At 45.5% G+C, this 26,742-nt stretch overlaps 1 protein-coding gene across 2 annotated transcripts in view; it reads left to right on the top strand.

Moving 5' to 3' along the window:
• LOC115117816 (tensin-1-like) overlaps window positions 1-26,742 on the top strand; it is a 351,789-nt gene that overhangs the window by 25,479 nt on the left and 299,568 nt on the right. Inside the window, exon 1 of one of the 2 annotated variants that reach the window (XM_065015960.1) lies at window positions 26,595-26,718. The exons of the other annotated variant lie outside the window; for it this stretch is intronic. Within the exon in view, the coding sequence (XP_064872032.1) occupies window positions 26,704-26,718 (15 nt within the window). The 5' untranslated portion in view covers window positions 26,595-26,703. Of the gene's footprint in view, window positions 1-26,594; window positions 26,719-26,742 lie in introns of those variants that run through there. 2 annotated transcript variants of the gene reach the window in all.

Below are 26,742 nucleotides of genomic sequence, written 5' to 3'. Positions count from 1 at the left end.
AACAAACTCCCTCACGACGCCAGGACAGCGGAGTCAATCACCACCTTCCGGAGACACCTGAAACCCCACCTCTTTAAGGAATACCTAGGATAGGATAAAGTAATCCTTCTCACCCCCTTAAAAGATTTAGATGCACTATTGTAAAGTGGCTGTTCCACTGGATGTCATAAGGTGAATGCACCACTTTGTAAGTCGCTCTGGATAAGAGCGTCTGCTAAATGACTTAAATGTATGGTCATGGAATTCCATAGGCATGGAATGCTGGGCATATACTGTACATGTATAATGATGGTCATGGAATTCCATAGGTATGGAATGCTGGGCACATACTGTACATGTATAATGATGGTCATGGAATTCCATAGGTATGGAATGCTGGGCATATACTGTACATGTATAATGATGGTCATGGAATTCCATAGGTATGGCATGCTGGGCATATACTGTACATGTATAATGATGGTCATGGAATTCCATAGGTATGGAATGCTGGGCATATACTGCACATGTATAATGACGGTCATGGAATTCCATAGGTATGGAATGCTGGGCATATACTGTACATGTATAATGACGGTCATGGAATTTAGCCCCCGTGTGTTTGTCCAGTAGAAATACAGCCCTTGTGCAGCCACGGTAAATGTCTGTAGGAAATGAAAGTGTTTCATGTGGTTGGGTTTGTTTGTGTCACACAGTTAGCTGAATAAAGGACTCAGTGAGTAGGGTGGTATAAGTAAAGTCCTTAAATATATAGACCTCCAAGTTTCTGATTTCTTAGTTTCCCGATCTTAGTTTTGTATCTATTTTATTTTCATTGAGGCATTACGAAGGAATAGGAGTTATATGTTTTAATATATATATATATATACCATAACAGTTGTTGGAGAAAATGTAATTATGTCGTGGCTTCATTATAGAATCCATGACATCGTTATTTATAGTCAGGGGAGAGTAGAAACCCAACACTCTACTGTAATTACTGCACATGTGTCATGTTGTCTTCACTGATCACCAGTTTATAGAGTGAGCCTGTCATGATGCCTCTCCCTATGTAACTGTGGATGGGATTCCTAATCAAATCACACCATGGATCCCCGGGAATACTTCACATACAGTATGCTGCATACACAAAGCTTAATTTACAGACAGTACATTTAATCACAGGTTTAGTCTGGCACACAATGGAAAGCTTTTTTGATTATGAAGCTAATCTGGTCATTGTAGGACCTCTGAAAAGAGTGAGGCCGCTGCTATGTGTGTATCTTCTCTGGGGTTGTGTCTCACTGACATGGACTTTGCGTATCCTGAACTCCCTTGAGACAAATCGTTATGCTGTTATGGACAGCCCAATGGTTGCATAGTGGCTGTTATGGACAGCCCCAGGGTTGCATAGTGGCTGTTATGGACAGCCCCAGGGTTGCATAGTGGCTGTTATGGACAGCCCCAGGTTTGCATAGTGGCTGTTATGGACAGCCCAATGGTTGCATAGTGGCTGTTATGGACAGCATAAGAGTTGCATAGTGGCTGTTATGGACAGCCCCAGGGTTGCATAGTGGCTGTTATGGACAGCCTAAGAGTTGCATAGTGGCTGTTATGGACAGCCTAAGAGTTGCATAGTGGCTGTTATGGACAGCCTAAGAGTTGCATAGTGGCTGTTATGGTATGGACAGTCTAATGGTTGCATAGTGGCTGTTATGGACAGCCTAAGAGTTGCATAGTGGCTGTTATGGACAGCCTAAGAGTTGCATAGTGGCTGTTATGGACAGCCTAAGAGTTGCATAGTGGCTGTTATGGACAGCCTAGGAGTTGCATAGTGGCTGTTATGGACATATTTGGACTTTTTGTCCACAGAATTTCAAGGCTGTGTTCTTTTCAATGTGTTTTGTTACCCTGAGCTATGATCTGAAACTGGCTAGGGAAAACCAGACTAGGTGCTGTGGCTCGTTGGCCGCCCCTATAGGGTCTGAAACTTTTCTTTAGCATTGACAACACTGCAGAAAATAGGGGGCGGTTTCCTGGAGACAGAAAAGCCTAGTCCTGGACCAAACAGCTATTTCAATAGAGATTCCCCTTTGAATATGCTTTTTAGTCCAAGACTAGGTTTAATCTGTGTCCAGGAAACCACCCCTAGTTTTTTCTAGCAATGCTGGTGTATTTACACTGAACAAAAATATAAACCCCACATGTAAAGTGTTGGTCCAATGTTTCATGAGCTGAAATAAAAGATCCCAAAAGATTTCCATACTCTCAAAAAAAGCTTATTTCTCTACATTTTTTGTGCCCAAATTTGTTTACATCCCTGTTAGTGAGCATTTCTCCTTTGCCAAGATATTCCATCCACCTGGCATCCACCTGACATCAAGAAGCTGATTAAACAGCATGGTCATTACACAGGTGCACCTTGTGCTGGGAACAATAAAAGGCCACTCTAAAATGTGAGGTTTTGTTACACAACACAATGTCACAGATGTCTCAAGTTTTGAGGGAGCTTGCAATTGGCATGCTGACTCTTGGAAGGTCCACCAGAGCTGTTTCAAGGGAATGTAATGTTCATTTCTCTATCATAAGCCGCCTCCAAAGTTGATAGAGAATTTTGCAGTACATCCAACCGCAGACCCTGTGTATGGTGTTGTGTGGGTGAGCGATTTGCTCACGTCAACGTTGTGAACAGAGTGGTGGGGTTATGGAATGGGCAGTATGGTGTTGTGTGGGTGAGCGATATGCTCACGTCAACATTGTGAACAGAGTGGTGGGGTTATGGAATGGGCAGTATGGTGTTGTGTGGGTGAGCGGTTTGCTCACGTCAACGTTGTGAACAGAGTGGTGGGGTTATGGAATGGGCAGTATGGTGTTGTGTGGGTGATAGGTTTGCTCACGTCAACGTTGTGAACAGAGTGGTGGGGTTATGGAATGGGCAGTATGGTGTTCTGTGGGTGAGCGATATGCTCACGTCAACGTTGTGAACAAAGTGGTGGGGTTATGGAATGGGCAGTATGGTGTTGTGTGGGTGAGCGATATGCTCACGTCAACGTTGTGAACAGAGTGGTGGGGTTATGGAATGGGCAGGCATAAGCTACGGACAATGAACACCATTGCATTTTATCGATGTCATTTTGAATGCACAGAGATAACGTAACGAGATCAGGAGGCCCATTGTCATGCCATTCATCCGTTGCCATCACCTCATGTTTCAGCATGATAATGCACAGCCCCGTGTCGCAAGGATCTGTACACAATTCCTGGAAGTTGAAAATGTCCCAGTTCTTCTAATAGCCTGATCAACTCTATGCGAAGGAGATATGTCACACTGCATGAGGCCAATTGTGGTCACACCAGATACTGACTGGTTTTCTGATCGACGCCCCTACTTTTTTTGCGACCAGCAGATGCATATTTGTATTCCTAGTCATGTGATATTCATAGATCAGAGCCTAATACATTTATTTAAATTGACAGATTTCCTTACATGAACTGTAACTTTAATTGTTGCGTTAATATTTTTTGTTCAGTTTAGTGTTACTTTCACTAGCGTTGCTTTCAGTTGTATTGGGTTTGTACAAAAACAGTCCGTGGGAAGCAGGGCAGTTAAATACAATTCCATTACAACTTACTGTGCCGGTGGGCAGGACGGTTAGTCATTATGACGGGGGAGATTTGAGACAAAATATTTAAAGGATCGTATTATTAAACATACTTTCCAAATGTGTGTCTCTGCTTGCCTTCTGTCAAAATAAAAGTTCCCCACATGTTATTCATTTTTTGTCCACATACAGTATTGAGCAGGACTTTTAGGTAAGTAGAGATGAAGTGGGTCTACCACAGACCCTCGTTGGGAAAGTCTGTTTCAATAATATGATTTTAAATGACTTAAATGTAAATGTAAATGTTAAATCCCCCCCCGTCATAATGACCAACGTCCTGCCCACCGGCACAGTAAGTTGATAGGGAATTCATATTTAACCTTTTGTGCAAGCCTATACAATTGCAAGCAACGCTAGCGTATGTAAATACACCCTCTTTCCTAAAAAGCACCTATGCAGTCATCTGCACCACCAGCACTCAAGCAAATGAAGATAGCACAGATGGAGGCTTGTTTCCCTGCACTTACTCAGCAACTGGACAAAAATGTGGGTTTCCATGACAGTTTTATCTTCTTGAGACATATGAGTGATGCTGTGATTATTTGATGCCTGGCGTTATACTGACGTTATGACTGAAGAGGAGCAGGCATGAAAGTAAGTGAAGAAGGCAAAAATAAACAGACAATTGACATTCCACGGCCTCTGTCAAGCTGGGACCTCACATCTAGACAAAACAAGTATGTTGTTGCTCCTGTTGTCCTCCAGGAACCTGCTGTCTGATTCATCTCTAACGGTACGTGGTTTATCTTAGTCTTCACATCACTGTCACAAAGTTATCATAAGGAGCTCGACAACAAAAGGTTTCTGGATTGAGGCATACACACCTAGTTGTGTTACAGCCTGGATTCGAACCAGGATGTCTGTAGTGACGCCTCTAGCACTGAGATGCACTGCCGTGGACCGCTGTGCCACTCGGGAGCCCCATGCTTGTGGTATGGACAGCCTGTGCTCTCTGGTCTGTGGTCTCTGGTCTGTGGTCTCTGGTCTGTGGTCCATGGCACGGGCAGTCTGTGGTCTCTGGTCTGTGGTCTCTGGTCTGTGGTCCATGGCATGGGCAGTCTGTGGTCTCTGGTCCGTGGTCTGTGATCCGTGGCATGGACAATGTGTGTCTTGTGTGACCCCAACACACCAGAGCTGAATTATCACTAATACCTTTAATGGCCAAATGGCCAAAAGCAGTGCACTAAATAGGGAACATTTGGGCTTTTTTGACGCAGACCATGTGATGGTGGACACCTTGCTTAATTTCCTCATGGGAATCATCTAGAGTTAAAATAGACCCTTCTACTGAGCAACAATAAAGTCATTTTTTGATGTTCCAGGCATATTGCTTACTATATTTCTGCTGCAAAATCTAGAGAGCACGAGAACCAGTATTCATTGAAAATAAAGGTATTTAAAACATATTGGCTTACTATTTAAAAATAAGATGGAGAGTTTTTGGCGCAGGTAAAACTGACTAGTGTTTGCTAACACTACCTACCTTGGTGCAGGTACAGCCGACTAGCGTTTCCTAATACTACCTACCTTGGTGCAGGTACAGCCGACTAGTGTTTGCTAACACTACCTACCTTGGTGCAGGTACAGTCGACTAGTGTTTGCTAACACTACCTACCTTGGTGCAGGTACAGCCGACTAGTGTTTGCTAACACTACCTACCTTGGTGCAGGTACAGCCGACTAGTGTTTCCTAACACTACCTACCTTGGTGCAGGTACAGCCGACTAGTGTTTGCTAACACTACCTACCTTGCAGCAGGTACAGCCGACTAGCGTTTGCTAACACTACCTACCTTGGTGCAGGTACAGCCGACTAGCGTTTGCTAACACTACCTACCTTGGTGCAGGTACAGCCGACTAGTGTTTGCTAACACTACCTACCTTGGTGCAGGTAAAGCCGACTAGCGTTTGCTAACACTACCTACCTTGGTGCAGGTAAAGCTGACTAGTGTTTGCTAACACTACCTACCTCGGTGCAGGTACAGCCGACTAGCGTTTGCTAACACTACCTACCTTGGTGAAGGTACAGCTGACTAGCGTTCGCTACCTAGCATAAGACACCGCCATTTGGACGAGATCTCCTTTGCCCTTGAAACCAACCTTTCCCTTCTCTCCACGTGTCCTTATGTTGTAGTCCCCAATATCCCTGTGTTTTCTTCCAGCATGGCCTTGTCCCATGTCAATCCCAACAGGAGGGCTGCCTTATCAAATCCTTACCAGAGGTCACACGTGCCCACACTGCATTTGCCTCTGTGATACTCTGCAAAGCATAATATATTTAAGCAATAAGGCACGAGGGGTTTGGGATATATGGCCTATATACCACGTCTAAGGGCTGTTCTTATGTATGACGCAACGCAGAGTGCCTGGACACAGACCTTAGCTGTGGTATATTGGCCATATATCACAAACCCCCAAGGTCCCTTATTGTTATTATAAACTGGTTACCAACGTAATTACAGCAGTAAAAATACATGTTTTATCAAACCCGTGATATACGGTCTGATATATCACGGCTGTCAGTCAATCAGCTTTCAGGGCTCGAACCACCCAGTTTATAATATATAGTATAAATCCAAAAGCATTAAGAATGGTGATGTTATATTATATTTTCATTCGTAGCATGTAAGACACGATATCCATTGTCCACTCATCTTTAGCCATCAGGGATCATCATCCACATGTATTGCTGCATTAACATGGATGACGGATAGCACATTTGGAGTGTATTGACTTAATGCATGACCAATCTGCCCTGTAACTCTCGTTGGTTTCTTGGAAAGCATCCAGGAGATGTCGCAATCCACGGTCCACCCTTATGAGGGGGCGTGGTGCGACCTCGGTGAGAATGTCCCCAAGGTCCCAGTGAGTGGGTGTGGTGCTGTGTTTACAGTTATTTCCATCTCACCCTCTCACACACACACACACACACACACACACTGTTGTTCTGGACAGGCTCTTCCTGCTGGTCACAGTGTTTCCTGTGCTGAGCCTGTTGGTGGAAAGTGTTTTTTTATCTCCCTCCATGATGGTGTTGGAGAACACTCACCATCCAATCAGCTTCCTCTGCTGTCCTGGCCGCTGCTAGGGAACTCACCATCCAATCAGCTTCCTCTGCTGTCCTGGCCGCTGCTAGGGAACTCACCATCCAATCAGCTTCCTCTGCTGTCCTGGCCGCTGCTAGGGAACTCACCATCCAATCTGCTTCCTCTGCTGTCCTGGCCGCTGCTAGGGAACTCACCATCCAATCAGCTTCCTCTGCTGACCTGGCTGCTGCTAGGGAACTCACCATCCAATCTGCTTCCTCTGCTGTCCTGGCCGCTGCTAGGGAACTCACCATCCAATCAGCTTCATCTGCTGACCTGGCCGCTGCTAGGGAACTCACCATCCAATCTGCTTCCTCTGCTGTCCTGGCCGCTGCTAGGGAACTCACCATCCAATCAGCTTCCTCTGCTGACCTGGCCGCTGCTAGGGAACACACCATTCAATCTGCTTCCTCTGCTCTCCTGGCCGCTGCCAGGGAACACACCATCCAATCAGCTTCCAATACTGACTTGGCTGCTACTAGGGAACACACCATCTAATCTGCTTCCTCTACTGACCTGGCCGCTGATAGGGAACACACCATCCAATCAGCTTGCTCTACTGACCTGGCTGATGCTAGGGAACTCACCATCCAATCAGCTTCCTCTGCTGACCTGGCAGCTGCTAGGGAACTCACCATCCGATCTGCTTCCTCTGCTGTCCTGGCTGCTGCTAGGGAACTCACCATCCAATCAGCTTCATCTGCTGACCTGGCCGCTGCTAGGGAACTCACCATCCAATCTGCTTCCTCTGCTGTCCTGGCCGCTGCTAGGGAACTCACCATCCAATCAGCTTCCTCTGCTGACCTGGCCGCTGCTAGGGAACACACCATTCAATCTGCTTCCTCTGCTCTCCTGGCCGCTACTAGGGAACACACCATCCAATCTGCTTCCTCTACTGACCTGGCCGCTGCTAGGGAACACACCATCCAATCAGCTTGCTCTACTGACCTGGCTGATGCTAGGGAACACACCATCCAATCTGCTTCCTCTACTGACCTGGCTGCTGCTAGGGAACACACCATCCAATCTGCTTGCTCTACTGACCTGGCTGATGCTAGGGAACACACCATCCAATCAGCTTCCAATACTGACTTGGCTGCTACTAGGGAACACACCATCCAATCAGCTTCCAATACTGACCTGGCTGATGATAGGGAACACACCATCCAATCAGCTTCCAATACTGACCTGGCTGATGCTAGGGAACACACCATCCAATCAGCTTCCTCTGCTGTCCTGGCTGCTGCTAGGGAACACACCATCCAATCAGCTTCCAGTACTGACTTGGCTGCTACTAGGCAACACACCATCCAATCAGCTTCCTCTGCTGTCCTGGCTGCTGCTAGGGAACACACCATCCAATCAGCTTCCAATACTGACTTGGCTGCTACTAGGGAACACACCATCCAATCAGCTTCCAATACTGACTTGGCTGCTACTAGGGAACACACCATCCAATCAGCTTCCAATACTGACTTGGCTGCTACTAGGGAACACACCATCCAATCAGCTTCCAATACTGACTTGGCTGCTACTAGGGAACACACCATCCAATCAGCTTCCAATACTGACTTGGCTGCTACTAGGGAACACACCATCCAATCAGCTTCCAATACTGACTTGGCTGCTACTAGGGAACACACCATCCAATCAGCTTCCATTACTGACTTGGCTGCTACTAGGGAACACACTATCCAATCAGCTTCCAATACTGACTTGGCTGTTACTAGGGAACACACCATCCAATCAGCTTCCAATACTGACTTGGCTGCTACTAGGGAACACACCATCCAATCAGCTTCCATTACTGACTTGGCTGCTACTAGGGAACACATTGTTCTGGGTGTCTTTATATATACCCACTTTCATGAGCACTCACATATTTTGCATTGCTTTCATTTCATACACAAACTGAGTTGAACACCGTATCAACACCACCCTTGCTACTTTCCTTACATAGTATAATCTCTCCTTATCTGAAAAACACTCTTCTATTTAATATCTATTGTTGTGTTAGACCAGAGGTGTATAAAGATATGGGCGTCCATGACGTTACAGTAAGGCTGATGATGATAAGAGGTGTTTGAAAGACAATACAGGATTGTGTTGGGACAAAATATTCCACATATCTGCCTTAGGGTATCAATAAGAGAGGCATGTGCCCTACAGCTTTAACATTGTAGCTAGATTCTGGGACTTAATATTAATATTTGTATTATATATATATATATACAGTATACTGTCGTGGCCAAAAGTTTTGAGAATGACACAAATATGAATTTTCACAAAGTCTGCTGTCTCAGTGTCTTTAGATATTTTTGTCAGATGTTACTATGGAATACTGAAGTATAATTACAAGCATTTCATAAGAGTCAAAGGCTTTTATTGACAATTACATGACGTTGATGCAAAGAGTCAATATTTGCAGTGTTGACCCTTCTTTTTCAAGACCTCTGCAATCCGCCCTGGCATGCTGTCAATTCAATTCTGGGCCACATCCTGACTGATGGCAGGCCATTATTGCATAATGAATGCTTGGAGTTTGTCAGAATTTGTGGGGTTTTGTTTAGAGGCGGTTGGAAACTGTTCCTGGATGGTTCGGAGAAGTCTGTTAACTGTCAGCCTTGTCATGTTATCATCATTAGTCTGTTAACTGTCAGCCTTGTCATGTTATCATCATCAGTCTGTTAACTGTCAGCCTTGTCATGTTATCATCATCAGTCTGTTAACTGTCAGCCTTGTCATGTTATCATCATCAGTCTGTTAACTTTCAGCCTTGTCATGTTATCATCATCAGTCTGTTAACTGTCAGCCTTGTCATGTTATCATCATCAGTCTGTTAACTGTCAGCCTTGTCATGTTATCATCATCAGTCTGTTAACTGTCAGCCTTGTTATGTTATCATCATCAGTCTGTTAACTGTCAGCCTTGTCATGTTATCATCATCAGTCTGTTAAATCAAATCAAATCAAATCAAATTTATTTATATAGCCCTTCGTACATCAGCTGATATCTCAAAGTGCTGTACAGAAACCCAGCCTAAAACCCCAAACAGCAAACAATGCAGGTGTAAAAGCACGGTGGCTAGGAAAAACTCCCTAGAAAGGCCAAAACCTAGGAAGAAACCTAGAGAGGAACCAGGCTATGTGGGGTGGCCAGTCCTCTTCTGGCTGTGCCGGGTAGAGATTATAACAGAACATGACCAAGATGTTCAAATGTTCATAAATGACCAGCATGGTCGAATAATAATAAGGCAGAACAGTTGAAACTGGAGCAGCAGCACAGTCAGGTGGACTGGGGACAGCAAGGAGTCATCATGTCAGGTAGTCCTGGGGCACGGTCCTAGGGCTCAGGTCCTCCGAGAGAGAGAGAAAGAAAGAGAGAATTAGAGAGAGCATATGTGGGGTGGCCAGTCCTCTTCTGGCTGTGCCGGGTGGAGATTATAACAGAACGTGGCCAAGATGTTCAAATGTTCATAAATGACCAGCATGGTTGAATAATAGTAAGGCAGAACAGTTGAAACTGGAGCAGCAGCATGGCCAGGTGGACTGGGGACAGCAAGGAGTCATCATGTCAGGTAGTCCTGGGACATGGTCCTAGGGCCCAGGCCAGTTGAAACTGGAGCAGCAGCATGGCCAGGTGGACTGGGGAAAGCAAGGAGTCATCATGTCAGGTAGTCCTGGGGCATGGTCCTAGGGCTCAGGTCCTCCGAGAGAGAGAAAGAAAGAGAGAAGGAGAGAATTAGAGAACGCACACTTAGATTCACACAGGACACCGAATAGGACAGGAGAAGTACTCCAGATATAACAAACTGACCCTAGCCCCCGACACATAAACTAATGCAGCATAAATACTGGAGGCTGAGACAGGAGGGGTCAGGAGACACTGTGGCCCCATCCAAGGACACCCCCGGACAGGGCCAAACAGGAAGGATATAACCCCACCCACTTTGCCAAAGCACAGCCCCCACACCACTAGAGGGATATCTTCAACCACCAACTTACCATCCTGAGACAAGGCCGAGTATAGCCCACAAAGATCTCCGCCACGGCACAACCCAAGGGGGGCGCCAACCCAGACAGGCCGACCACAACAGTGAATCAACCCACCCAGGTGACGCACCCCCCCAGGGACGGCATGAGAGAGCCCCAGTAAGCCAGTGACTCAGCCCCGTAACAGGGTAGAGGCAGAGAATCCCAGTGGAAAGAGGGGAATCGGCCAGGCAGAGACAGCAAGGGCGGTTCGTTGCTCCAGAGCCTTTCCGTTCACCTTCCCACTCCTGGGCCAGACTACACTCAATCATATGACCCACTGAAGAGATGAGTCTTCAGTAAAGACTTAAAGGTTGAGACCGAGTTTGCGTCTCTGACATGGGTAGGCAGACCGTTCCATAAAAATGGAGCTCTATAGGAGAAAGCCCTGCCTCCAGCTGTTTGCTTAGAAATTCTAGGGACAATTAGGAGGCCTGCGTCTTGTGACCGTAGCGTACGTCTAGGTATGTACGGCAGGACCAAATCAGAGAGATATGTAGGAGCAAGCCCATGTAATGCTTTGTAGGTTAGCAGTAAAACCTTGAAATCAGCCCTTGCTTTGACAGGAAGCCAGTGTAGAGAGGCTAGCACTGGAGTAATATGATCAAATTTTTTGGTTCTAGTCAGGATTCTAGCAGCCGTATTCAGCACTAACTGAAGTTTATTTAGTGCTTTATCCGGGTAGCCGGAAAATAGAGCATTGCAGTAGTCTAACCTAGAAGTGACAAAAGCATGGATTAATTTTTCTGCATCATTTTTGGACAGAAAGTTTCTGATTTTTGCAATGTTACGTAGATGGAAAAAAGCTGTCCTCGAAATGGTCTTGATATGTTCTTCAAAAGAGAGATCAGGGTCCAGAGTAACGCCGAGGTCCTTCACAGTTTTATTTGAGACGACTGTACAACCATTAAGATTAATTGTCAGATTGTTAACTGTCAGCCTTGTTATGTTAGCATCATCAGTCTGTTAACTGTCAGCCTTGTTATGTCATCATCATCAGTCTGTTAACTGTCAGCCTTGTCATGTCATCATCATCAGTCTGTTAACTGTCAGCCTGGTCATGTCATCATCAGTCTGTTAACTGTCAGCCTGGTCATGTTATCATCAGTCTGTTAACTGTCAGCCTGGTCATGTTATCATCAGTCTGTTAACTGTTAGCCTGGTCATGTTATCATCAGTCTGTTAACTGTTAGCCTGGTCATGTTATCATCATCAGTCTGTTAACTGTCAGCCTGGTCATGTTATCATCAGTCTGTTAACTGTCAGCCTGGTCATGTCATCATCAGTCTGTTAACTGTCAGCCTTGTCATGTCATCATCATCAGTCTGTTAACTGTCAGCCTGGTCATGTCATCATCAGTCTGTTAACTGTCAGCCTGGTCATGTCATCATCATCAGTCTGTTAACTGTCAGCCTGGTCATGTTATCAACATCAGTCTGTTAACTTTCAGCCTGGTCATGTTATCATCATCAGTCTGTTAACTGTCAGCCTGGTCATGTCATCATCAGTCTGTTAACTGTCAGCCTGGTCATGTTATCATCATCAGTCTGTTAACTGTCAGCCTTGTCATGCTATCATCATCAGTCTGTTAACTGTCAGCCTGGTCATGTTATCATCAGTCTGTTAACTGTCAGCCTGGTCATGTCATCATCATCAGTCTGTTAACTGTCAGCCTTGTCATGCTATCATCATCAGTCTGTTAACTGTCAGCCTTGTCATGTCATCATCAGTCTGTTAACTGTCAGCCTTGTCATGTTATCATCATCAGTCTGTTAACTGTCAGCCTTGTCATGTTATCATCATCAGTCTGTTAACTGTCAGCCTGGTCATGTCATCATCAGTCTGTTAACTGTCAGCCTTGTCATGTTATCATCATCAGTCTGTTAACTGTCAGCCTTGTCATGTTATCATCATCAGTCTGTTAACTGTCAGCCTGGTCATGTCATCATCAGTCTGTTAACTGTCAGCCTGGTCATGTCATCATCAGTCTGTTAACTGTCAGCCTTGTCATGTCATCATCATCAGTCTGTTAACTGTCAGCCTTGTCATGTTATCATCATCAGTCTGTTAACTGTCAGCCTTGTCATGCTATCATCATCAGTCTGTTAACTGTCAGCCTTGTCATGTCATCATCATCAGTCTGTTAACTGTCAGCCTGGTCATGTCATCATCATCAGTCTGTTAACTGTCAGCCTTGTCATGTCATCATCATCAGTCTCAGTCTGTTAACTGTCAGCCTTGTCATGTCATCATCAGTCTGTTAACTGTCAGCCTTGTCATGTCATCATCATCAGTCTCAGTCTGTTAACTGTCAGCCTTGTCATGTCATCATCATCAGTCTGTTAACTGTCAGCCTGGTCATGTCATCATCAGTCTGTTAACTGTCAGCCTGGTCATGTTATCATCAGTCTGTTAACTGTCAGCCTGGTCATGTCATCATCAGTCTGTTAACTGTCAGCCTTGTCATGTCATCATCAGTCTGTTAACTGTCAGCCTGGTCATGTCATCATCAGTCTGTTAACTGTCAGCCTGGTCATGTTATCATCATCAGTCTGTTAACTGTCAGCCTGGTCATGTTATCATCATCAGTCTGTTAACTGTCAGCCTGGTCATGTCATCATCAGTCTGTTAACTGTCAGCCTGGTCATGTTATCATCAGTCTGTTAACTGTCAGCCTGGTCATGTTATCATCATCAGTCTGTTAACTGTCAGCCTTGTCATGTCATCATCAGTCTGTTAACTGTCAGCCTGGTCATGTTATCACCAGTCTGTTAACTGTTAGCCTTGTCATGCTATCATCATCAGTCTGTTAACTTTCAGCCTTGTCATGTTATCATCATCATGTGATAATCAACTGATGAGGGTTGAAAACAGTGCTAGTTTTGTAACAGCACTATGATAGGGCCATTGACCTGCAATGTGTAGGATAATCCAGTAGAGGGTATGGAAAGTATAATGTCAACAACATAGAAAGACTGTTTTCCTTCAGTTTGTAGGATACAGACATGGTGGTCCAATCTACTACATGTTGGGTGAGTGTGAAGCTGAGCCCCTACAGTTTGTGTGTGTGTGTGTGTGTGTGTGTCTGCTCACAGCTTTCTTAAAACCATCTTTATAATGTTACAATACAAGTAATCTCTATAATGTAACATACTAAATCCTCTCCATAATGTAACATAATAAGTCCTCTCTATAATGTAACATAATAAGTCCTCCATGAAGTTGATGCAAAGTCAATATGTGCAGTGTTGACCCTTCTTTTTCAAGACTTTTGCAAGCCTCCCTGGCATGCTGTCAATTAACTTCTGGGCCACATCTTGACTGATGGCAGCCCATTCTTGCATAATCAATGCTTGGAGTTTGTCAGAATTTGTGGGGTTTTGTTTGTCCACCCGCCTTTTGAGGATTGACCACAAGTTCTCAATGGGATTAAGGTCTGGGGAGTTTCCTGGCCATGGACCCAAAATATCAATGTTTTTTTCCCCGAGCCACTTAGTTGTCACCTTTGCCTTATGGCAAGGTGCTCCATCATGTTGGATAAGGCATTGTTCGTCACCAAACTGTTCCTGGATGGTTGGGAGAAGTTGCTCTCGGAGGATGTGTTGGTACCATTCTTTATTCATGGTTGTGTTTTTATTATTATTTTTTTAATTTCACCTTTATTTAACCAGGTAGGCTAGTTGAGAACAAGTTCTCATTTGCAACTGCGACCTGGCCAAGATAAAGCATAGCAGTGTGAACAGACAACACAGAGTTACACATGGAGTAAACAATTAACAAGTCAATAACACAGTAGAAAAAATGGGCAGTCTATATACAATGTGTGCAAAAGGCATGAGGAGGTAGGCGAACAATACAATTTTGCAGATTAACACTGGAGTGATAAATGATCAGATGGTCATGTACAGGTAGAGATATTGGTGTGCAAAAGAGCAGAAAAGTAAATAAATTAAAAACAGTATAAAAACAGTATGGGAATGAGGTAGGTGAAAATGGGTGGGCTATTTACCAATAGACTATGTACAGCTGCAGCGATCGGTTAGCTGCTCGGATAGCTGATGTTTGAAGTTGGTGAGGGAGATAAAAGTCTCCAACTTCAGCGATTTTTGCAGTTCGTTCCAGTCACAGGCAGCAGAGTACTGGAACGAAAGGCGGCCAAATGAGGTGTTGGCTTTAGGGATGATCAGTGAGATACACCTGCTGGAGCGCGTGCTACGGATGGGTGTTGCCATCGTGACCAGTGAACTGAGATAAGGCGGAGCTTTACCTAGCATGGACTTGTAGATGACCTGGAGCCAGTGGGTCTGGCGACGAATATGTAGCGAGGGCCAGCCGACTAGAGCATACAAGTCACAGTGGTGGGTGGTATAAGGTGCTTTGGTGACAAAACGGATGGCACTGTGATAGACTGCATCCAGTTTGCTGAGTAGAGTGTTGGAAGCCATTTTGTAGATGACATCGCCGAAGTCGAGGATCGGTAGGATAGTCAGTTTTACTAGGGTAAGCTTGGCGGCGTGAGTGAAGGAGGCTTTGTTGCGGAATAGAAAGCCGACTCTTGATTTGATTTTCGATTGGAGATGTTTGATGTGAGTCTGGAAGGAAAGTTTGCAGTCTAGCCAGACACCTAGGTACTTATAGATGTCCACATATTCAAGGTCGGAACCATCCAGGGTGGTGATGCTAGTCGGGCATGCGGGTGCAGGCAACGATCGGTTGAAAAGCATGCATTTGGTTTTACTCGCGTTTAAGAGCAGTTGGAGGCCACGGAAGGAGTGCTGTATGGCATTGAAGCTCGTTTGGAGGTTAGATAGCACAGTGTCCATTCAATGTGTTCTTAGGCAAAATTGTGAGTGAGCCCACTCCCTTGGTTGAGAAGCTACCCCACACATGAATGGTCTCAGGATGCTTTACTGTTGGCATGACACAGGACTGATGGTAGAGCTCACCTTGTTTTCTCTGGACAAGCTTTTTTCCGGATGCCCCAAACAATCGGAAAGGGGATTCATCAGAGAAAATTACTTTGCCCCAGTCCTCAGCAATCCCTGTACCTTTTGCAGAATATCATTGTGTCCCTGATGTTTTTCCTGGAGAGAAGTGGCTTCTATGCTGCCCTTCTTGACACCAGGTCATCCTCCAAAAGTCTTCGCCTCACTGTGCGTGCAGATGCACTCACACCTGCCTGCTGCCATTCCTGAGCAAGCTCAGTCCTGGTGGTTCCCCGATCCCGCAGCTGAATCAACTTTAGGATACGGTCCTGGCGCTTGCTGGACTTTCTTGTGCACCCCTGAAGCCTTCACAACAATTGAACCGCTCTCCTTGAAGTTCTTGATGATCCGATAAATGGTTGATTTAGGTGCAATCTTACTGGCAGCAATATCCTTGCCTGTGAAGCCCTTTTTGTGCAAAGCAATGATGACGGCACGTGTTTCCTTGCAGGTAGCCATGGTAATTGCTGAGGCTGGTAACTCTAATGAACTTATCCTCTGCATCAGAGGTAACTCTGGGTCTTCCTTTCCTGTGGCGGTCCTCGTGAGTGCCAGTTTCATCAGGGCGCTTGATGGTTTTTGCGACTGCACTTGAAGAAACGTTTGAAGTTCTTGACATTTCCCGGATTGACTAAAGTAAGGATGGACTGTCGTTTCTCTTTGCTTATTGGAGATGTACTTGCCATGATGTGGACTTGGTATTTTACCAAATAGGGCTATCTTCTGTATACCACCCCTACCTTGTCACAACACAACTGATTGGCTCAAACGTTTTAAGAAGGAAAGAAATTCTACAAATTAACTTTTAACAAGGCACAGCTTTTAATTGAAATGTTCCAGGTGACTACCTCAAGAAGCTGAATGAGAGAATGCCAAAAGTGTGAAAAGCTGTCATCAATGCAAAGGGTGGCTACTTTGAATAATCTGACATTTTAAATAAACTCAGCAAAAAAAGAAATGTCCTCTCATTGTCAACTGCATTTATTTTCAGCAAACTTAACATGTGTAAATATTTCTATGAACATAACAAGATTCAACAACTGAGACATACACTGAACAAGACATGTGACATGTGAAGACATGTGACTAACAGAAATGGAATAATGTGTCCCTGAACAAAGGGGGAGGGGTCAAAATCAAAAGTAACAGTCAGTATCTTGTGTGGCCACCATTACATTTACATTTACGTCATTTAGCAGATGCTCTTATCCAGAGCGACTTACAAATTGGTGCTTTCACCTTATGACATCCAGTGGAACAGCCACTTTACAATAGTGCCTCTAGGTCTTTTAAGGGGGGTGAGAAGGATTACTTTATCCTATCCTAGGTATTCCTTAAAGAGGTGGGGTTTCAGGTGTCTCCGGAAGGTGGTGATTGACTCCGCTGTCCTGGCGTCGTGAGGGAGTTTGTTCCACCATTGGGGGGCCAGAGCAGCGAACAGTTTTGACTGGGCTGAGCGGGAACTGTACTTCCTCAGTGGTAGGGAGGCGAGCAGGCCAGAGGTGGATGAACGCAGTGCCCTTGTTTGGGTGTAGGGCCTGATCAGAGCCTGGAGGTACTGAGGTGCCGTTCCCCTCACAGCTCCGTAGGCAAGCACCATGGTCTTGTAGCGGATGCGAGCTTCAACTGGAAGCCAGTGGAGAGAGCGGAGGAGCGGGGTGACGTGAGAGAACTTGGGAAGGTTGAACACCAGACGGGCTGCGGCGTTCTGGATGAGTTGTAGGGGTTTAATGGCACAGGCAGGGAGCCCAGCCAACAGCGAGTTGCAGTAATCCAGACGGGAGATGACAAGTGCCTGGATTAGGACCTGCGCCGCTTCCTGTGTGAGGCAGGGTCGTACTCTGCGGATGTTGTAGAGCATGAACCTACAGGAACGGGCCACCGCCTTGATGTTATTTGAGAACGACAGGGTGTTGTCCAGGATCACGCCAAGGTTCTTAGCGCTCTGGGACGAGGACACAATGGAGTTGTCAACCGTGATGGCGAGATCATGGAACGGGCAGTCCTTCCCCGGGAGGAAGAGCAGCTCCGTCTTGCCGAGGTTCAGCTTGAGGTGATGATCCGTCATCCACACTGATATGTCTGCCAGACATGCAGAGATGCGATTCGCCACCTGGTCATCAGAAGGTGGAAAGGAGAAGATTAATTGTGTGTCGTCTGCATAGCAATGATAGGAGAGACCATGTGAGGTTATGACAGAGCCAAGTGACTTGGTGTATAGCGAGAATAGGAGAGGGCCTAGAACAGAGCCCAGGGGGACACCAGTGGTGAGAGCACGTGGTGAGGAGACGGATTCTCGCCACGCCACCTGGTAGGAGCGACCTGTCAGGTAGGACGCAATCCAAGCGTGGGCCGCGCCGGAGATGCCCAACTCGGAGAGGGTGGAGAGGAGGATCTGATGGTTCACAGTATCGAAGGCAGCCGATAGGTCTAGAAGGATGAGAGCAGAGGAGAGAGAGTTAGCTTTAGCAGTGCGGAGCGCCTCCGTTATACAGAGAAGAGCAGTCTCAGTTGAATGACTAGTCTTGAAACCTGACTGATTTGGATCAAGAAGGTCATTCTGAGAGAGATAGCGGGAGAGCTGGCCAAGGACGGCGCGTTCAAGAGTTTTGGAGAGAAAAGAAAGAAGGGATACTGGTCTGTAGTTGTTGACATCGGAGGGATCGAGTGTAGGTTTTTTCAGAAGGGGTGCAACTCTCGCTCTCTTGAAGACGGGAGGGACGTAGCCAGCGGTCAGGGATGAGTTGATGAGCGAGGTGAGGTAAGGGAGAAGGTCACCGGAGATGGTCTGGAGAAGAGAGGAGGGGATAGGGTCAAGCGGGCAGGTTGTTGGGCGGCCGGCCGTCACAAGACGCGAGATGTCATCTGGAGAGAGAGGGGAGAAAGAGGTCAGAGCACAGGGTAGGGCAGTGTGAGCAGAACCAGCGGTGTCGTTTGACTTAGCAAACGAGGATCGGATGTCGTCGACCTTCTTTTCAAAATGGTTGACGAAGTCATCTGCAGAGAGGGAGGAGGGGGAGGGGGAGGAGGATTCAAGAGGGAGGAGAAGGTGGCAAAGAGCTTCCTAGGGTTAGAGGCAGATGCTTGGAATTTAGAGTGGTAGAAAGTGGCTTTAGCAGCAGAGACAGAGGAGGAAAATGTAGAGAGGAGGGAGTGAAAGGATGCCAGGTCCGCAGGGAGGCGAGTTTTCCTCCATTTCCGCTCGGCTGCCCGGAGCCCTGTTCTGTGAGCTCGCAATGAGTCGTCGAGCCACGGAGCGGGAGGGGAGGACAGAGCCGGCCTGGAGGATAGGGGACATAGAGAGTCAAAGGATGCAGAAAGGGAGGAGAGGAGGGTTGAGGAGGCAGAATCAGGAGATAGGTTGGAGAAGGTTTGAGCAGAGGGAAGAGATGATAGGATGGAAGAGGAGAGAGTAGCGGGGGAGAGAGAGTGAAGGTTGGGACGGCGCGATACCATCCGAGTAGGGGCAGTGTGGGAAGTGTTGGATGAGAGCGAGAGGGAAAAGGATACAAGGTAGTGGTCGGAGACTTGGAGGGGAGTTGCAATGAGGTTAGTGGAGGAACAGCATCTAGTAAAGATGAGGTCGAGCGTATTGCCTGCCTTGTGAGTAGGGGGAAGGTGAGAGGGTGAGGTCAAAAGAGGAGAGGAGTGGAAAGAAGGAGGCAGAGAGGAATGAGTCAAAGGTAGACGTGGGGAGGTTAAAGTCGCCCAGAACTGTGAGAGGTGAGCCGTCCTCAGGAAAGGAGCTTATCAAGGCATCAAGCTCATTGATGAACTCTCCGAGGGAACCTGGAGGGCGATAAATGATAAGGATGTTAAGCTTGAAAGGGCTGGTAACTGTGACAGCATGGAATTCAAAGGAGGCGATAGACAGATGGGTAAGGGGAGAAAGAGAGAATGACCACTTGGGAGAGATGAGGATCCCGGTGCCACCACCCCGCTGACCAGAAGCTCTCGGGGTGTGCGAGAGCACGTGGGCGAACGAAGAGAGAGCAGTAGGAGTAGCGGTGTTGTCTGTGGTGATCCATGTTTCTGTCAGAGCCAAGAAGTCGAGGGACTGGAGGGAGGCATAGGCTGAGATGAACTCTGCCTTGTTGGCCGCAGATCGGCAGTTCCAGAGGCTACCGGAGACCTGGAACTCCACGTGGGTCGTGCGCGCTGGGACCACCAGATTAGGTGGCCGCGGCCATGCGGTGTGGAGCGTTTGTATGGTCTGTGCAGAGAGGAGAGAACAGGGATAGACAGACACATAGTTGACAGGCTAGAGAAGAGGCTACGCTAATGCAGAGGAGATTGGAATGACAAGTGGACTACACGTCTCGAATGTTCAGAAAGTTAAGCTTACGTAGCAAGAATCTAATTGACTAAAATGATTAAAATGATACAGTACTGCTGAGGTAGGCTAGCTGCGTTGTTGACACTACCCTAGTCAAGTCGTTCCGTTGAGTGTGAAGTTTCTACAATGCTGCTTTCCGGGCTAGCTGGCTAGCTAGCAGTGTTGGTTACGTTACGTTGCGTTAGGAGAACGACAATAGCTGGCTAGCTAACCTAGAAAATCGCTCTAGACTACACAATTATCTTTGAAACAAAGACGGCTATGTAGCTAGCTATGTAGCTAGCTACGATCAAACAAATCACACCGTTGGGACTGTAATGAAATGAAAATGTGATACTACCTGTGGAGCGAAGCGGAATGCGACCGAATGCGAAAGTTCTATTCAGTAGACGTTGGCTGGCTGTTGGCTAGCTAGGAGTGTCTCCTACGTTAAGGACGACAAAATAGCTGGCTAGCTAACCTCGGTAAATTAAGATAATCACTCTAAGACTACACACTCTAGCTACACAATTATCTTGGATACGAAGACAGCAAAGACAACTATGTAGCTAGCTAATACTACACTAATCAAGTCGTTCAGTTGAGTGTGATAGTTACTACAGTGCTACGGTAGCCGGTGAACGTATGCTAGCTGGCTAGCTGCTAGGCAGATAGGAGGACGACGAAATACGATAATAACGCAATTATCACTCTAAGACTCCACACTCTAAACTACACAATTATCTTGGATACGAAGACAGCAAAGACAACTATGTAGCTAGCTAACACTACACTAATCAAGTCGTTCAGTTGAGTGTGATAGTTACTACAGTGCTACGGTAGACGGTGAACGTGTTGGGCAGGTAGGAGACGACGAAATACGATAATTACGCAATTATCTTTGATACAACGACGACTATGTAGCTAGCTAAGAAGAAATTGCTAAGATTAGACAAATCAGACCGTTGTACTATAATGAAATGTAATGAAATGTAATGAAAAAGTTATACAACCTGCAGACCGAAGCGCGGATGCGACCGGCTCGCTCCAACCCGGAAGTAGATGAGCTGCATTAAGTACTGCAGTTATACAACCTGCAGACCGAAGCAGTTATACAACCTGCAGACCGAAGCGCGGATGCGACCGGCTCGCTCCAACCCGGAAGTAGATGAGCTGCATTAAGTACTGCAGTGCATCTCCTCCTCATGGACTGCTCCAGATTTGCCAGTTCTTGCTGTGAGATGTTACCCCACTCTTCCACCAAGGCACCTGGAAGTTCCCAGACATTTCTGGGGGGAATGGCCCTAGCCCTCACCCTCCGTTCCACCAGGTCCCAGACATGCTCAATGGGATTGAGATGTGGCCTCTTCGCTGGCCATGGAAAAACACTGACATTCCTGTCTTGCAGGAAATCACACACAGAATGAGCTGTATAGCTGGTGGCATTGTCGTGCTGGAGGGTCATGTCAGGATGAGCCTGCAGGAAGGGTACCACATGAGGGAGGAGGATGTCTTCCCTGTATCACACAGCGTTTAGATTGCCTGCAATGACAACACCGCCCTAGACCATGACGGACCCTCATCCTCCAAAGTACAGGCCTCAGTGTAACGCTCATTCCTTCAATGATAAACGAGAATCCAACCATCACACCTGGTGAGACAAAACCACAACTTGTCAGTGAAGAGCACGTTTTGCCATTCCTGTCTGGTCCAGCAATGGTGGGTGTGTGCCCATAGGCGACGTTGTTGCCCGTGATGTCTGGTGAGGACCTGCTTTACAACAGGCCTCCAAGCCCTCAGCCAGTCTCTCTCAGCCGATTGCGGACAGTCTGAGCACTGATGGAGGGATTGTGCGTTCCTGGTGTCACTCAGGCAGTTGTTGTTGCCATCCGTCCCACTGAACGGACATTGCAATTTACTAACCTGACCACATCTGCAGTCCTCATGCCTCCTTGCAGCATGCCTAAGGCACGTTCATGCAGATAATCAGGGACCCTGGGCATCTTTCTTTTGGTGTGTTTCAGAGTCAGTAGAAGGGCCTATTTAGTGTCCTAAGTTTGCATAACTGTGACCTTAACCTCTCTGGTACAAGTGGGACGGTAGCGTCCCACCTTGACAACAGCCAGTGCAATTGCAGGGTGCCAAATTCAAAACAACAGAAATCCCATAATTAAATTCCTCAAACATACAAGTATTATATAACATTTTAAATATACACTTCTTGTAAATCCAACCATAGTGTCCGATTTCAAAAAGGCTTTACTGCGAAAGCACACTTTGCAATTATGTTAGGTCAGTGCCTAGACACAGAAAACCATACAGCCATTTTCCTACCAAGGAGAGGTGTCACAAAAGTCAGAAATAGAGTTAAAATGAATCACTTACCTTTGATGATCTTCATCTGATGGCACTCCCAGGTCTCCATGTTAGACAACAAATGTTAGTTTTGTTCGATAAAGTCCATCATTTATGTCCAAATACCTCCTTTTTGTTCACGCATTTAGTCCAGTAATCCAAATGCACAAGGCGCGATCACAAAGTCTAGACGAAAAGTCAAAAAAGTTGTATTATAGAATTATGTCAAACGATGTATAGAATCAATCTTTAGGATGTTTTTATCATACATCTTCAATAATATTTCTTTGTCTTTAGAAATGAAAAGGAACGGAGCTCGAGCTCACGGCCATGCGCGTGACTAAACTAAAGGCTTTCAACCAGACCACTGGTTCAAACAGCTCTTATTCGCTCCCCCTTCATAGTAGAAGCCTAAAACAACATTCTAAAGACTGTTGACGTCTAGTGGAAGCCTTAGGAAGTGCAACCTGACCCCATAGACACAGTTTATTGGATAGGCAATCACTTGAAAAACCACAAACCTCAGATTTCCCACTTCCTGGTTGGATTTGTCTCAGATTTTCACCTGCCATATGAGTTCTGTTATAATCACAGACATCATTCAAACAGTTTTACAAACTTCAGAGTGTTTTCCATCCAAATCTACAAACTAATAATAATATGCATATCCTAGCCTCTGGGCCTGAGTAGCAGGCAGTTTACTCTGGGCACGCTTTTAATCCAGACTTGAAAATACTGCCCCCTACACCAGTGAGGTTAATTGCATATATTGCCTATCGTCTGTAAGCTGTTAGTGTCTTAAGTGTCTTAATGACCGTTCCACAGGTGCATGTTCATTAATTGTTTAGGGTTCATTTAACAAGCCTGGGAAACAGTGTTTAACCTGTTTTGGAGACTGGTTTTTGTTCGGAATTTCGGATGACTGATGTGCCCAAAGTAAACTGCCTGTCTGATATGCATATACATGGTAGCATTGGATAGGAACCTCTCTGAAGTCTCTAAAACTGTTAAAATAATATCTGTAAGTATAACAGAACTGATATGGCAGGCGAAAGCCAGAGGAAAATCCATCCGTATTTTATTTTTGAAGTCATAGGCCATTTCAGTGCTAGCCTATGATAAATACAAATAGATAGGACCCAGATTGCAGTTCGTATGGCTTCCACTAGATGTCAACAGTTTTTAGAAAGTGTTTCAGGCTTGTTTTTTTTTAAATAAGCAAGTAGTTGGAAAAACTACAAGGTGTCTCTCATTAGAAAAGTAGTCTTGTTGGCGCGTGAATGAGGTGCGCGCTCTTCGTTATTTATCTTCCCTATTGAACATACTATTCTCAGTCTTAAAAGTTATCGTTTATTTAGATATTAGACCTGATCTGAAGATTAATTAGAAACATCTTTTGACCTGTTTGGATGAACTTTAACTTTTTGGATTCGTTTGTATGCATGTTGAACGAGCGGATTACTGAGATCATTGGTGCCAACTAAACAGACTTTTTGGGATATAAAGAAGGACTTTATCGAACGAAACGACCATTCATTGTGTAGCTGGGACCCTTGGGATTGCAAACAGAGGAAGATCTTCAAAGGTAAGGGATTTAATTCATCTCTATTTGTGATTTTGTGACGCCTGTGCTGGTTGAAAAAGTATTTTGATGTGGGGCGCTGTCCTCAGATAATCGCATGGTATGCGTTCACCGTAAAGTTTTTTTTTTAAATCTGACAACGGATTGGATTAACAAGAAGTTAAGCTTTTAAATGATGTATGATACTTGTATTTTCATGAATGTTTAATGTTATGTTTTTTGAATTTTGAATTTCTTTTTGGGATACTACATGATTCCATATGTGTTATTTTATAGCTAATTTCTTCACTAATATTCTACAATGTAGAAAATAGAAAATAATAAATGAAACCCCTTTTCCATTTTTGCGGCAGAGCCACAAATCAGTTGGCTAATCATTTTGCATTGAGCATACACCTCCAAACACTGTTAGTTGCTTGTGTGACATCATTTTACCATCCTTGTGATATAATTAAACCTCATTGTTTACAATGTCCTTCATAAATATTACACACTTCTTTTTTTTCTCTGTCAGCACATTGGAGTTGAGCTATTTGCTGTAATATTTGATGTTCCCTACTTCACTGTTGTCAATGTAATCATCCAGTAACTAGTCAAAGTTCCAATAAATGTGCTAGATTGAAATGTGTTCCATTTAGCGCCTGCTAAAACACAAAAGGTGACCCTGTGGGTTAAGAGGTTGTGGCCTGTCTGGCCCCTCTATGTTCCCTAGCTGTGCACCTGACCTCTTCACCCCAGACCAGCCCTGGTTCTGCTCGCCACACTGCCTTATTCAAAACAAGTTGTTTCAGTGTCTGAGTACTCCAGGGGAAATAAGTCTGACTACTTCCTTTTTAAATTGTTATGCATGTTTGTATTTTTGTTTCAACATTATGTATTTGTTTGAACTATCTAGAACGTACACTACCGTTCAAAAGTTTGGAGTCACTTAGAAATGTCCTTCTTTTTGAAAGAAAAGCACATTTTTGGTCCATTAAAATAACATCAAATTGATCAGAAATACAGGGTAGACATTGTTAATGTTGTAAATGACTATTGTACCTGGTAACGGCTGATTTGTTATGGAATATCTACATTGGCGTACAGCGACACATTATCAGCAACCATCACTCCTGTGTTCCAATGGCACGTTGTGTTAGCTAATCCAAGTCTAGCATTTTAAAAGGCTAATTGATCATTAGATAACCCTTTTGCAATTATCTTAGCACAGCTGAAAACTGTTGTTCTGATTAAAGAAGCAATACAACTGGCCTTCTTTAGACTAGTTGAGTATCTGGAGCATCTTCATTTGTGGGTTCAATAACAGGCTCAAAATGGCCAGAAACAAAGGCCTTTCTTCTGAAACTCATCAGTCTATTCTTGTTCTGAGAAATGAAGCCTATTCCATGTGAGAAATTGCCAAGAAACTGAAGATCTCGTACAATGCTGTGTACTACTCCCTTCACAGAACAGTGCAAAGTGGCTCTAAATAGAATAGAAACACGAGTGGGAGGCCCCGGTGCACAACTGAGCAAGAGAACTAGTACATTAGAGTGTCTAGTTTGAGAAACAGATGCTTCATAAGTCCTCAACTGGCGGCTTCATTAAATAGTACCCGCAAAACACCAGTCTCAACGTCAACAGTGAAGAGGCGACTCCAGGATGCTGGCCTTCTAGGCAGCGTTGCAAAGAAAAAGCCATATCTCAGACTGGCCAATAAAAAGAAAAGATTAAGATGGGCAAAAGATCACAGACACTTTAGCTGCTACTATATCACATATATCACATGAAGAGACCCTTCTCTCAGACCTCTTACCCATTGTTTTTCTGGGTCATTTCTCTGTCACACACCGATCTTTACACCTTGCCTCTAAATCCGTCACTGATTAGAGTCGCATGTCCATAAAACACACAGAAATAGCTATTTGATGGATTGACAGGAAACCCATTCTTTACCATAATGAACGGCCCCTGCAAATAAACTGCGGTCCTTTTAACCCACAGTGTGGAGAGAGCTCCGTCGCCGGCCACAGGTTAAACGCTGACCTCGGCCCCCGAACAGAAAGGAAGGAACCTCCTGCTGTTACTACATTCTGCAGTTCGCTCCATGATGGGACTCCCTGAGAGTCAATCTTTCCACTGTGTCTGTTGTATGTTATGGACTGTATGTGCAAGCATGCCGGTGTGTGTTTGTGTTAGTGTGAGTGTTTTGTGCACGCTTGTGCCTGTGTCTGTGTGAGAGAGAGTGTGTGTGTGTGAGCATGTGTCTGTCTGTGTGTGTGTGTGTGTGTGTGTGTGTGTGTGTGTGTGTGTGTGTGTGTGTGTGTGTGTGTGTGTGTGTGTGTGTGTATGAGAGAGAGAGAGTGCGTGTGTGTATGAGAGAGAGAGAGTGTGTGTGTGTATGAGAGAGAGTGTGTGTGTGTGTATGAGAGAGAGAGTGTGTGTGTGTGTGTGTGTGTGTGTGTGTGTGTGTGTGTGTGTGTGTGTGTGTGTGTGTGTGTATGAGAGAGAGAGTGTGTGTGTGTTTGTGTTTCCTTCTTCCTTTGCTAACAATGCAGCTCAGGAAATGTCAGGATAAAGACTGCCAGGGTGTGTATCTCAGTTCAGTTTGTGTTACTAGAGGGTCTATAGCACAGTCCTCATGAGCCCCAGGCAAGCCTAATTGCATATTCTGGACCTTACCGGGTTCTGGACCTAAGAGAGGTAGTGGTCGTCCTATTGAAGCTCTGCTATGTCCTTCTGGCTGGTGAGTGCTCTGTTAACCACATTG

Source organism: Oncorhynchus nerka, linkage group LG3, assembly GCF_034236695.1.
Source record: "Oncorhynchus nerka isolate Pitt River linkage group LG3, Oner_Uvic_2.0, whole genome shotgun sequence".
Taxonomy (NCBI): Eukaryota; Metazoa; Chordata; class Actinopteri; order Salmoniformes; family Salmonidae; genus Oncorhynchus; species Oncorhynchus nerka.
The sequence above is the reverse complement of the archived record's forward strand: the minus strand, read 5'-3'. Positions and strand labels throughout refer to the sequence as shown.